Source organism: Gopherus evgoodei, unplaced genomic scaffold, assembly GCF_007399415.2.
Source record: "Gopherus evgoodei ecotype Sinaloan lineage unplaced genomic scaffold, rGopEvg1_v1.p scaffold_42_arrow_ctg1, whole genome shotgun sequence".
Classification (NCBI taxonomy): Eukaryota; Metazoa; Chordata; order Testudines; family Testudinidae; genus Gopherus; species Gopherus evgoodei.
Window position 1 is genome coordinate 1,454,851 of NW_022060063.1, and position 12,773 is coordinate 1,467,623.

Below are 12,773 nucleotides of genomic sequence, written 5' to 3' on the forward strand. Positions count from 1 at the left end.
CCCAATTCCTCACTAAAGCCTAAAGTGTACCATGTTAATTCTCTCAAGCCTTTCTATTCCAGAGACTTACAGGTTTGTCAGTTTACAGTCCAGGGAGATGATGCTGAGTGGCCTGACAGTGTCTACTACGATGGAAAAAATCCGGTTTCCTGATTGGTTCTCTGGTCAGGTGTTTCAGGTGAAAGAGACATTAACCCTTAGCTATCTGTTTATGACACCAGGATCAAGTCAGCTCTTACCCTGCTGTTTGATAAGCTAAGTAGATGGAGTTTCTTCAGTCTCTCTCCGGCAAGCAGCTTCTCCAGGCATTGAATTGCCCTTGTGGCTCTTCCCTGAACACTCTCCAATTTGTCAACATGATGCATGCAGACACGTGTACATGCACAGGCACACATGTGCAGACATGCAGGCATGTGTAGACATATGTGTGCACATATGCACACAGACCTGCACAGCCAAAGCTTGCATGTGCACACAAACACACACACACACAGTCATACAATGCACACCCCCTCCCAGAACACATCCCACTCCCAAAATCCATGTGTTACACCCACTGCAGCTGCACACAAAGCCACACGTGCTCATAAACTTCCTATGTGCACAAAGCATCTTCCCCCTGCCCACACCACCTCTTGCTTCCCCTTGAAGCAGCACTTTCCTTCAGCAGCCCGGAAAGACACCCTGCGCAACACCTCCACCCCCTCACTCACCTCTCCAGCTGCTGGAGGGAGGTTTTCATGGACTTGACCTGCTGGAAGTGACAGGACATGTCTGTGGCGAGGACCATCTCAATCACCAGGGACCGCAGCTCCCTGCCCGATGTAGAGAAACATATGTGATCACTCCTGTACAGCCAGCGACTCAGCCTGTTGCACACACCCCACCCATTGTATTTAGAATTATAGAAGATTAGGGTTGGAAGGGACCTCAGAAGGTCATCTAGTCCAACCCCCTACTCAAAGCAGGACCAATCCCCAGACAGATTTTTACCCCAGGTCCCTAAGTGGCCCCCTCAAGGATCAAACTCACAACCCAGGGTTTAGCAGGCCAATGCTCAACCCACTGAGCTATCCCTCCCCCCAATTTTATGAACTGACCCCTTTGTGGCTGCTCTGCCAGCACAACACAATGAACCCAACTTGGCAGCTGCCCCCAGGGCTCCCTATTAAGGGGTCCCCCACACACAGAAGGCTCAGAAATACAATTAACAGAGCCTCAGGCTGAATGAGCTCCCTGCCCCATTCCCGACCTGGTGCAGAGGGACTGATGTGCTCCAGGCATGAATGTCAGAGAGACGGACTCCCATAATTAACCACTTCCACCACCATGATGGGGTGCTTTACTGTCACTCAGTGCTAAAAATCCCATCAGCAACTCACTAACTAGGCGTCCTGGGGACTGTCTTTTTGTGCTGTGTCTATACAGTGCTAGCACACCAGGGTCCTGCTCCAGGATTAGGGCCCCGAAGCAACACAGTAACTCAACTGATAAATCATAAACACAGAGGGGAGGCAGGTCCCCTCTCTGCCTGCATTGCAATTTGGGACAGGTCCGATATCTGTATCTGCTGCCCAGTGTCTCTGCTCTGAGCGGACACATATGATCATAGGCAGAAGCCTGTGATTTGTCCCCTGCTGGCCAGATGAGCAGCACAATTAGCCACTTATTTGCAATCCCAGGGCTGGCAGAAGTGAGGGGGACACGGGTTCTGGGGGTTCTGCAGGGGGGCGGGAGGGCAGGACCTTACCCAAACTCATCCTTGGCCAGATTGAGGAAGATGTTCATCTCATCCTCCTGCATCATGCGGAAGACAGCGCTGATGTGGTGGTTCTCCAGTACCGAGCGGTCGTTGTACAGGATGGCACAGTCAGACCTGGGACCAGAGGAGCCCTGGCTCAGATTTGGGGCTGGGGAGAGGCCCCCCAGGTAGGCAGCCAGCCGCTATCACAACCATGTCACTGAGAGATGAGTAAACCAGCACAGTGTAGGCCAGATTGGGCCTGATTCTGACCCAGAGCCTATGCTGAAGCGAGCCCAATTCTTCACCGGAGTGCAGGCCAGGTCCGATCCCCCCACAGGGTAGGCCAGAACGGGCCTGATCCTCCTCTAGAGTGCAGGCCAGAGCGGGCCCGATCCACCCAGAGCGTAGGCCAGAGCGGGCCTGATCCTCCCCTAGAGTGCAGGCCAGAGCGGGCCCAATCCACCCAGAGCGTAGGCCAGAGGGGACCTGATTCTCCCCCAGAGCGCAGGCCACAGTGGGCCTGATCCTCCCCCAGAGCACAGGCTGGAATGGGCCCAATCCTTCCCTAGGAGCACAGGCTGGAGCAGACCCGATCCTCCCCCAGAGCGCAGGCCACAGTGGGCCCAATCCTTCCTCAGAGCACAGGCTGGAGTGGGCCCGATCCTCCCCCAGAACACAAGCCAGAGCGGGGCTGACTCCCACAGAGTGCAGACATGAGCGAGCCAAATCCTGCCCCAGAGAGATGGGGGGTGGGGTGATTCTCATGATATCTGCAGCTCAGCCACAACCAGTGGAAACCTTTGTATTGTGCCCAGCCCAGAGTGGTCCCCATCTCCACCGCATATCTATACCTGGTCCATAGGCATCCTATCCCTCCCTCACTGCCTGGCCCATAGGCACCCTGCCCCTTCCCCACAGCCCAGTCCATAGTCATCCTGCCCCTTTCCCACTGCCCAGCCCGAAGGCTACCTGCCTTACCCACACTGCCTGGGCCATGGCACGCTGCCCCTCCTCCCACTGCTTGGCCCCTGGGCACCCTGCTCCTCCCCTGCTACCTAGCCAATGGGCACCCTGCCCACCCTGCAGCACTCGGTGAAGTACAGCTCCTCTCCAGGAGAGCCCATGGGATCCCGGGCTGGAGGGGCTGTGCCATGCGCTGCCGCCTGGGCACTCACTTGGTCTGAATGTGGAAGCTATTGGTAGTGCCCGTGTGCTCATAGTCATGGATGGCAGCTGCGAAGATGACGGCCAGGACCTCAATCTCCGTCAGACAGTGCTGGGGGGCAAAGAGGCTGTTAGTGCCCAGGAGGGACGCTGCCCAGCTCAGCACCCTGTCCTGTCCCTGGGCAGAGGTGCAGGAATCACTGCTTTTACATAACCTGGAGAGGGGGAGGTTGGGAGCAGGCACCTTAACATAGTGACCCCGAAAACTTGTGTCCTTCCAGCCTGTTCCTGACTCCTTCTCATGGGCCAGGGCCCAGACTATGCTGGCAGCAGGGCAAGCACAGGTGCCAGGTGCAGGTGATGGCTGGGCTGGGCAGGAGGAAGCAGCCAGGGCCTGCCCAGGGAGCTGGGAGAGGGAGGCCACTCAGCTCCATTCACCCTCCAGACCCAGGGCTGGTTTCTCCACCTGGCCATTTCTGTGAAGGTGGAGAGGCCACTAGGGGGCGCTGTGCTCCTTGGTAACAATGCAGCCCCTTGCACTGGAACCAGGCAGCTCTTACTTGGGCTTGGACCAAGACCCAGATCACAACAGCGGGGCTGGAGCTAACCCACCCCCAGGCTGGGCCCTGACTCTAAAACTGGCTGAACCAAACTGGATCCCCCCAAACCTGGGAAAGCGCCAGAATGGAGCTTCCCCCTCCCTGGCTTGTGCAACAAGGAGCTTGGAGCAGCTGCTGCTGAGTGCTGTGGGAGATCCCCTACCCTGCACCCATTGGCACCAGGGAGGGAGCAGTCGCATGCCCTGATCTTCCTACCTCCCCTCATTAGCCATCAGCCAGTGGAGAGGCCAGACCGTGACCCCTCAGCATGAACCCAGGTGAGGGGCCCTGGACACAGCCAGCTGGCGCAGCGCCCACGTACCACCATGCCAGTGCGCAGCAGAAAGCAGTGTACAGTCTGGGTCACGTCAGCCGCGTGGATCTGATTGTGGTAGGGGTTCTTGTATTTCCCATAACCAGCCTCCAGTGCGTCCAGTAAGGTCATTAAAAACACAGTGGGAATCTGCGGAGCAAGGAGATGGGGGTCAGGCTGCAGCACTAGAGCCCTGAGCCAGCAGCATGCAAGCCGGGCACCCCTTGCACACTGTGGGGGTTTCTGCATGCCAGAGAGGGCTTCCAACCTGTCCTGTAGCCAGAAATCTCACCACGTAATAAACCTAGGGGCAGCCAGGAAGGACTGATGGGGAAATTGAGGCACAGAGACAGCCAAGTGACTTGCCAAAGGTGGGAAAAGGACTTAAGCACTCCTGGCTCCCAGACCTGTGCTCTGGCCACTAGGCCACAGATCTCCAAGTCCCCCCCACCAGCCCCCCAGGGCAATGGCCTGTTTCCCACTGTGATTTTGGGGGATCTTGTTCTATTTGCTGATGTCAGACTGGCTCAGGCCCCATCCTGCAGGGACTTACTCAGTGGAGTAACTGCTGCTGCTCCTGCGGGTAAAGCCACATGTGTCTTTGAGCACTACCTACAAAGAGGCCAGGGAGAGAATGGGCTCCAGGACTCTCCCAGCCATTGAGGGGCTCAATGGGGCCAGGCTGAGGCTGGGGCCCATAGGCAGGGGCAGCCCTGCCCTGCCCTGCCCTGCCTGGGAGCTGCATGGTCCAGGGGACACCACGCTGCCAGCCCTGGAGTGACAGTGCCACGTTGCCAGAGCCCTGCCATACGCAGAGGGCAGAGAGGAGACAGGGGGTGGAGATTTTGTCTGTCAAGTCCCGACCCTGCTGTGAGTGGGGAGAGGAGCATCACACCCGAGTCCATTCCCTCAGGGGCCAGGGGCAAAGGGGAGTCTGCTCCAGAGATTGGTATGTGGAGACAGCCTGTGCTTCTTCTGCTCCCCCTCGCCCCAGCACAGCCTGTCCAACACCTCTGCTGTCCAGGCAGGGGCAGCCAGTGCAGCACCCGGCACAAAGAGTCCTGACCCCGGATTGGGCTCCTTGGTGCTACCATTTGGGAAATCAACAAGGATCTAGACCAACACACTATCAGGCTTTCAGCCCTCTTGGGCCCCCGCACCCATTGTGGCTGCAGAAGGGAAGCCCCAATCTGCTAAACCTTGATGGACATGCCATGACTGTGGAGCCCGTCGGAAGGTCTCTGGGACTGGGGCTCGATTCTGCTCTCAACAATTTGGAGCAGCGTCAGTGAATCTCAGCAGATGTATGGCAAAGAGCAGAGACGGGCCCTGGAAATCGGGCCCTGCAGGGCATTTGTGCTGCCCAACGCAGCACCACTGACTCCCTTTCCCATGCAGCCCTGTGCCCACTCCAGCCCTTCCCACCCAGGCACCCAGGCAGGGCTGGCTCAGAATCTAGTACATCAGTTGGAAGTAACAGAGGAGGAGAAGGACCTTGGAATATTGGTTGATCACAGGATGACTATGAGCCGTCAATGTGATATGGCCGTGAAAAGAGCTAACGTCGTCTTGGGATGCATCAGGTGAGGTATTTCCAGTAGAGGTAAGGAGGTGTTAGTACCATTATATAAGGCACTGGTGAGACCTCATCTGGAATTCTGTGTGCAGTTCTGGTCTCCCTTGTTTAAGAAGGATGAATTCAAACTGGAACAGGTACAGAGAAGGGCTACTAGGATGATCCGAGGAATGGAAAACCTGTCTTATGAAAGGAGACTCAAAGAGCTTGGCTTTTTTAGCCTAACCAAAAGAAGGCTGAGGGGAGATATGATTGCTCTCTATAAATATATCAGAGGGTTAAATGTCACGGACGGAGAGGAATTATTTAAGCTCAGTACCAATGTGGACACAAGAACAAATGGATATAAACTGGCCATCAGGAAGTTTAGACTTGAAATTAGACAAAGGTTTCTAACCATCAGAGGAGTGAAATTCTGGAACAGCCTTCCAAGGGGAGTAGTGGGGGCAAAAGACATATCTGGCTTTAAGACTAAGCTTGATAAGTTTATGGAAGGGATGGTATGATGGGATAGCTTAATTTTGGCAATTAATTGATCTTTGACTGTTGGCAGTAAATATGCCCAATGGCCTGTGACGGGATGTTAGATGGGGTGGAATTTGAGTTATTACGGAGAATTCTTTCCTGGGTGCTGGCTGGTGAGTCTTGCCCACATGCTCAGGGTTTAGCTGATCACTATATTTGGGATTGGGAAAGAATTTTCCTCCAGGGCAGATTGGCAGAGGCCCTGGAGGTTTTTCGCCTTCCTCTGCAGCTTGGGGCACGGGTCACTTGCTGGAGGAGTCTCTGCATCTTGAAGTCTTTATACCATAATTTGAGGATTTCAATAGCTCAGGTTTGGAGTTTATTACAGGAGTGGGTGGGTGAGATTCCGTGGCCTGCGTTGGTGCAGGAGGTTAGACAAGACGATTATAATGGTTCCTTCTGACCTTAAAGTCTATGAGTCTATGACTCTAACATATATTCTGTCCCACCTGATCAATACTCGGACAGTAACCGTGGCAGTTCTTGGCGTGTGACCCCTGCCAGAAGCCATTTCACCTCAGGGCAGCTCCCTGTACCCAGCTTGGCACTGAGCAGCCAGGACCCCTGAGAAAGCCTGGGTCATTGATGTGGACCGTCTTCTCCTCCCAGGTCCCTGTGTGGCAAGGTATCCCAGCATGCATCACTCCATGGTGCCATTCTATGTAAATCTCCTGGGTGCACTGTCCCTGTTGAGGCACCACGCGGTAGCTGCCTGGATTTTCCCAGCATGCACTGAGGCAGTATGTCTAGGGTGGATGCATGGTCGTGCTGCAGCAGGGACATGGTTCAGACACATTGGTGCCACCTTCTCAGAGGAGTCGGGCTCTGGCTGTTTGCGTGAATGGGCCAGTGCCTGAGATGGCCCCTTTCAGCCACACTGAAAAGCTGCCAGGGGATGCGATCTTGGGTACCACAGCCCCTGCCTTCCCCTTGCCCCGCGGCTCTGCCTGGAGCAGTCCCAGGGAGCCCATTAGCATCTCCTTCCTGCTAGAGCCCAGGAGCTCACAATCCCCCCAACAGTCACCAGCATGTGGGAGGGGAGTGGGTGGGAAAACTCCTTGGTGTGGGCACCACAGCTCTGCCCCAGGCAGCGACGACAGTTCGTCCAGGGGACCAGAGAGCTGCCCCCACGCTGTGTCGAAGGGCTGGGGCACTGACCTGGGGAGCTGGCTCACACACCCCTCCCCACGCTCCACAGGCAGGATGCTGATGGAGCCCCCAGCTCTTGTGGTTTGTTCCACGGTGTGAGATACATGTGTTTCTGCTGGCACCTTGTTTTATCACTTTACAGACAGGATCATTAGATCATCTAGTCTCACCACCTGGGCAGCACAGGGCAGGGGATTTCACCCAGACACCCGGTACTGACCCTAAAGACTTTCATTTAACCAAAGCAGTTCAGGCCCCAGGAGCCAACTAGCAGAGAAGAGAAGAGACTGGGCTGCCACCAAACCCCAAAGCCCCTGCCATGACAGGGAGTTGATTAAGTAGGATCTGCCCAGATGAGCAAATGGATCCGAGGGTGCTGAGGGAATTGGTGGATGTGATTGCAGAGCCACTGGCCATTATCTTTGAAAATTCATGGTGATTGGGGGAGATCCCAGACAATTGGAAAAAGGCAAATATAGTGCCCATATTTAAAAAAGGGAAGAAAGAGAACTGGAGAACTACAGACCGGTCAGCCTCACTTCAGTCCCCGGCAAAATCATGGAGCAGATCCTCAAGGAATCCATTTTGAGGCACTTGGAGGAGAGGAAGGTGATCAGGAACAGTCAACATGGATTCATCAAGGGCAAGTTATGCCTGACCAACCTGATTGCCTTCTATGATGAGATAACTGGCTCTGTGGGTATGGGGAAAGCGGTGGATGTGATATATCTTGACTTTAGCAAAGCTTTTGATATGGTCTCCCACAGTATTCTTGCCAGCAAGTAAAAGAATATGGATTGGATGAATGGACTATAAGGTGGATAGAAAGCTGGCTAGATTGTCAGGCTCAACAGGTAGTGATCAACAGCTCGATGTCTAGCTGGCAGCTGGTATCAAGCAGAGTGCCCCAAGGGTCAGTCCTGGGGCTGGTTTTGTTCAACATTTTTATTAACGATCTGGATGATGGGATGGTTTGCACCCTCAGCAAGTTCACAGATGACACTAAGCTGGGGGGAGAGATAGATACGTTGGAGGGTGGGGATAGGGTCCAGAGTGACCTAGATAAATTGGAGGATTGGGCCAAAAGAAATCTGATGAGGTTCAACAAGGACAAGTGCAGAGCCCTTCACTTAGGAAGAAAGAATCCCATGCACTGCTACAGGCTGGGGACCAACTGGCTAAGAAGCAGTTTTGCAGAAAAGGACCTGGGGATTACAGTGGATGAGAAGCTGGATATAAGTCAGCAGTGTGCCCTTGTTGCCAAGAAAGCCAACAGCATATTGGGCTGTATTAGTAGGAGCATTGCCAGCAAATCGAGGGAAGGGATTATTCCCCTCTATTCAGCAGTGGTGAGGCCACACCTGGAGTATTGCGTCCAGTTTTGGTCCCCCTACTACAGAAGGGATGTGGACAAACTGGAGAGAGTCCAGTGGAAGGCAACGAAAATGATTAGGGGGCTGGGGCACATGACTTATGAGGAGAGGCTGAGGGAACTGGGATTGTTTAGTCTGCAGAAGAGGAGAGTGAGGGGGTATTTGATAGCAGCCATCAACTACCTGAAGGGGGGTTCCAAAGAGGATGGAGCTAGGCTGTTCTCTGCGGTGGCAGATTACAGAACAAGGAGCAATGGTCTCAAGTTGCAGTGGGGAGGTCTAGGTTGGATATTAGGAAACATTATTTCACTAGGAGGGTGGTGAAGCACTGGAATGGGTTACCTGAGGAGGTGATGGAATCTCCATCCTTAAGTATCAGAGGGGTAGCCGTGTTAGTCTGGATCTGTAAAAGCAGCAAAGAGTCTTGTGGCACATTATAGACTAACAGACGTTTTGGAGCATGAGCTTTCGTGGGTGAATACCCACTTCGTTGGATGCATGTAGTGGAAATTTCCAGGGGCAGGTATATATAAGCAAGCAAGAAGCAGGCTAGAGATAACGAGGTTAGTTCAATCAGGGAGGATGAGGCCCTCTTCTAGCAGCTGAGGTGTGAAAACCAAGAGAGGAGAAACTGCTTTTGTAGTTGGCAAGCCATTCACAGTCTTTGTTTAATCCAGAGCTGATGGTGTCAAATTTGCAGATGAATTGAAGCTCAGCAGTTTCTCTTTGAAGTCTGGTCCTGATGTTTTTTTGCTGCAGGATGGCCACCTTAAGATCTGCTATTGTGTGGCCAGGGAGGTTGAAGTGTTCTCCTACAGGTTTTTGTATATTGCCATTCCTAATATCTGATTTGTGTCCATTTATCCTTTTCCGTAGAGACTGTCCAGTTTGGCCGATGAACATAGCAGAGGGGCATTGCTGGCATATGATAGCATATATTACATTGGTGGACGTGCAGGTGAATGAACCGGTGATGGTGTGGCTGATCTGGTTAGGTCCTGTGATGGTGTCGCTGGTGTAGATATGTGGGCAGAGTTGGCATAGAAGTTTGTTGCATGGATTGGTTCCTGAGTTGGAGTTACTGTGGTGCAGTGTGCAGTTACTGGTGAGAATATGCTTCAGACTGGCAGGTTGTCTGTGGGTGAGGACTGGCCTGCCATCCAAGCTCTGTGAAAGTGTGGGATCATTGTCCAGGATGGCTTGTAGATCCCTGATGATGCGTTTGAGGGGTTTTAGCTGGGGACTGTATGTGATGACCAGTGGAGTCCTGTTGGTTTCTTTCCTGGGTTTGTCTTGCAGCAGGAGGCTTCTGGGTACATGTCTGGCTCTGTTGATCTGTTTCCTTATTTCCTCGTGTGGGTATTGTAGTTTTGAGAATGCTTGATGGAGATTTTGTAGGTGTTGGTCTCTGTCCGAGGGGTTAGAGCAGATGCGGTTGTACCTCAGTGCTTGGCTGTAGACAATGGATCATGTGGTGTGCCCGGGATGGAAGCTGGAGGCATGAAGGTAGGCATAGTGGTCGGTAGGTTTTCGGTATAGGGTGGTGTTATACCGAAAACCTACCGACCTGTAGGAGAACACTTCAACCTCCCTGGCCACACAATAGCAGATCTTAAGGTGGCCATCCTGCAGCAAAAAAATGTCCAGACTTCAAAGAGAAACTGCTGAGCTTCAGTTCATCTGCAAATTTGACGCCATCAGCTCAGGATTAAACAAAGACTGTGAATGGCTTGCCAACTACAAAAGCAGTTTCTCCTCTCTTGGTTTTCACACCTCAGCTGCTAGAAGAGGGCCTCATCCTCCCTGATTGAACTAACCTCATTATCTCTAGCCTGCTTCTTGCTTGCTTATATATACCTGCCCCTGGAAATTTCCACTACATGCATCCAACGAAGTGGGTATTCACCCACAAAAGCTCATGCTCCAAAACGTCTGTTAGTCTATAATGTGCCACAAGACTCTTTGCTGCTTCTCCATCCTTAGAGGTTTTTAAGGTCAGGCTTGACAACGCCCTGGCTGGGATGATTTAGTTGGTATTGGTCCTGCTTTGAGCAGAGGATTGGACTAGATACCTCCTGAGGTCTCTTCCAACCCTAATTTTCTATGATTCTATGATCCCAGCAGGTGATCCCTGCTCCCTGCTGCAGAGGAAGGCGAAAACCACCCAGGTTCCTGCCAATCTGACCTGGGGAGAAAATTCCTCCCCAACCCCAAAGCTGGCAATAGTGTGACCCCAAGCACATGAGCAAGACAGGTGTCTGTGTCACTCCTGGACAACGAGGAGTGTTGGAGAGAACAGGAAAAGCAAGCGGGGCTGTTCACACAGACCTCATTCTCATCAGTTACTGTCAATGGGTGAACGCAACCGGCCCAGCAAGGGAGGGAAGAAAAACAGTCAATGCTTGCACAGACATGCACAACTGGGCACAGACATGCACACCTGGGTGCACACACACACACACACACACACACACACACACACACAGACATGCACACCTGGGCACAGACATGCACACCAGTCACATACACACACACACAGACATGCATACCTGGGCACGCACACACACACAAACACACACACACAGACATGCACACCCATCACATACACACACAGACATGCACACCTGGGCACAGACATGCACACCCATCACATACACACACATACAGACAGGCACACCCGGGCGCACGCACACACACACACGCACACAGACATGCACACCAGTCACATACACACACAGACATGCACATCCATCAGATACACACACAGACATGCACATCCAGGCACACACACGCACAGACATGCACACCTGGGCACATACACACACAGACATGCACATCCATCACATACACACACAGACATGCACATGCAGATTCACAGGCATGCATGCTCCTACGCCACACATATATGCACATCCATACTCATGCACACATATGTGCAAACTCATACACATACATCGTGCATATGTAACCCAGGCCTGCTGGATGTGGCTTTCTGTCCCCCTCTAGTGGTACCTAGCCCAGCTAGCGATTGATGAGTCTGCTACAGCCTTGGCTAAGAGCCGGATGGTTTTTAGCTCCTGCAGTAGAGACTCCTGCATTCAGCTCCAGAGGTCCCAGGTTCGATCCTGCCCGGTGTCTGTGGGCATTACACATACACACACATACCCACAGATGTGCACATGAACCCTACCTAAGCCTTTGCAGAGCCGGGAAGGTCGGCATGACCACTCCATTCAGCTAGCTTAGAGAACTCAGGGGATTTCTCCTCTGCAAGGCCCAGCCCTTCATCAACACGCAGAGGCTGGCACCCAGCCCCAGGAATGGATCCAGGGCTGCTGTGACCCCACTGGGCCTGTTCGGGTGCTGACTCTGCTGGCCCCTCCCCTACACTGTATCCCCCAAACCTCCTCTCCAGCTGAGCACTGGGGACAGATCTGGGCGCTGTAGAGGGTTGGAGATCCTGGTATCACTCATGGACTCCTGTTCCACTGCCCACTGGATCTGAGGGGGCAGGAGTCGGCTGATGGGGCATGATAGGGGGCAGGAGATTGGGATGGGGTTGGGGGCTGCTGATAGGGCTTATGGGCTGCTAATGGGGCATGGTGGGGGCAGAGAGCTGGTGATGGGACATGGTGGGGAGCAGAAGGCTCGTGGGGGACGGGGAGGGGGAGGGGGAAGGTGGCAGGCTGCCGACCTTGAAGCGGCTGTTGAGGTTGTGTCTGGTGAGCAGCTCGAAGACAATGGTGCGCAGGGCATGGTCCTCCGACACTCTGTTCAGCGCAAACACGTCAAAGCACCACAGGTCCAGGGTCTGTGGGAGGAAGGCAGAGCGGAAGTCACACCTCCACCCTGTGCAGCAAGGCCGACGAGGAACAGGCAGCTTGGCTCAGAGCAGGGCTGTGGCAGGCAGGGGGCACACAGCCTGAACTAGGCTTGGAGGAGCTGGCACAGGGCTAGGCTGGGTCCCATTCCAGGGACCCAGCCTAGCATGAGCTGTGAATGGGTGCAGTGGCAATGTGTATGAGCTAGAGAAGCAGGAAGAGGAGGGGCACCAACACCCCAGCTAAGGGTAGGATGGGGTTGTGCCTGTGGTTGTGGGGGCCCTGTCCATCAGCCTGGCACAGCCCTACCCAGCCAATACAAGCAGGCCCCTAGTGGGCATGTCGCAGGAAGAGATGATGGGGATTTTCAGGAGCTGGGAGGGGACAGCGCTAGTGTGACACGGCAGGGCAGGGCTGGGTGACCCGTCCCAAAGGATGGGCATAGTGATGCAGCCTGCCAGCATGGGGCAGAGTCATGCTTGGGTCTGATGGCCACAGGGAACGGGCAA

General features: G+C 53.8%; 1 protein-coding gene across 5 annotated transcripts in view; it reads right to left on the reverse strand.

The window, feature by feature from the left end:
• The window catches only part of PDE1B (phosphodiesterase 1B), a 140,570-nt gene that overhangs the window by 17,073 nt on the left and 110,724 nt on the right, over nucleotides 1-12,773 (reverse strand). For all 5 annotated transcript variants that reach the window (XM_030546226.1, XM_030546227.1, XM_030546228.1 and 2 more), the window contains 5 exons: nucleotides 12,138-12,254; nucleotides 3,830-3,970; nucleotides 2,920-3,020; nucleotides 1,751-1,876; nucleotides 714-815 (listed from right to left, as the gene is read on the reverse strand). In XM_030546226.1, coding sequence (XP_030402086.1) covers nucleotides 714-815; nucleotides 1,751-1,876; nucleotides 2,920-3,020; nucleotides 3,830-3,970; nucleotides 12,138-12,254 — 587 coding nt within the window. The remainder of the gene's footprint in view (nucleotides 1-713; nucleotides 816-1,750; nucleotides 1,877-2,919; nucleotides 3,021-3,829; nucleotides 3,971-12,137; nucleotides 12,255-12,773) is intronic.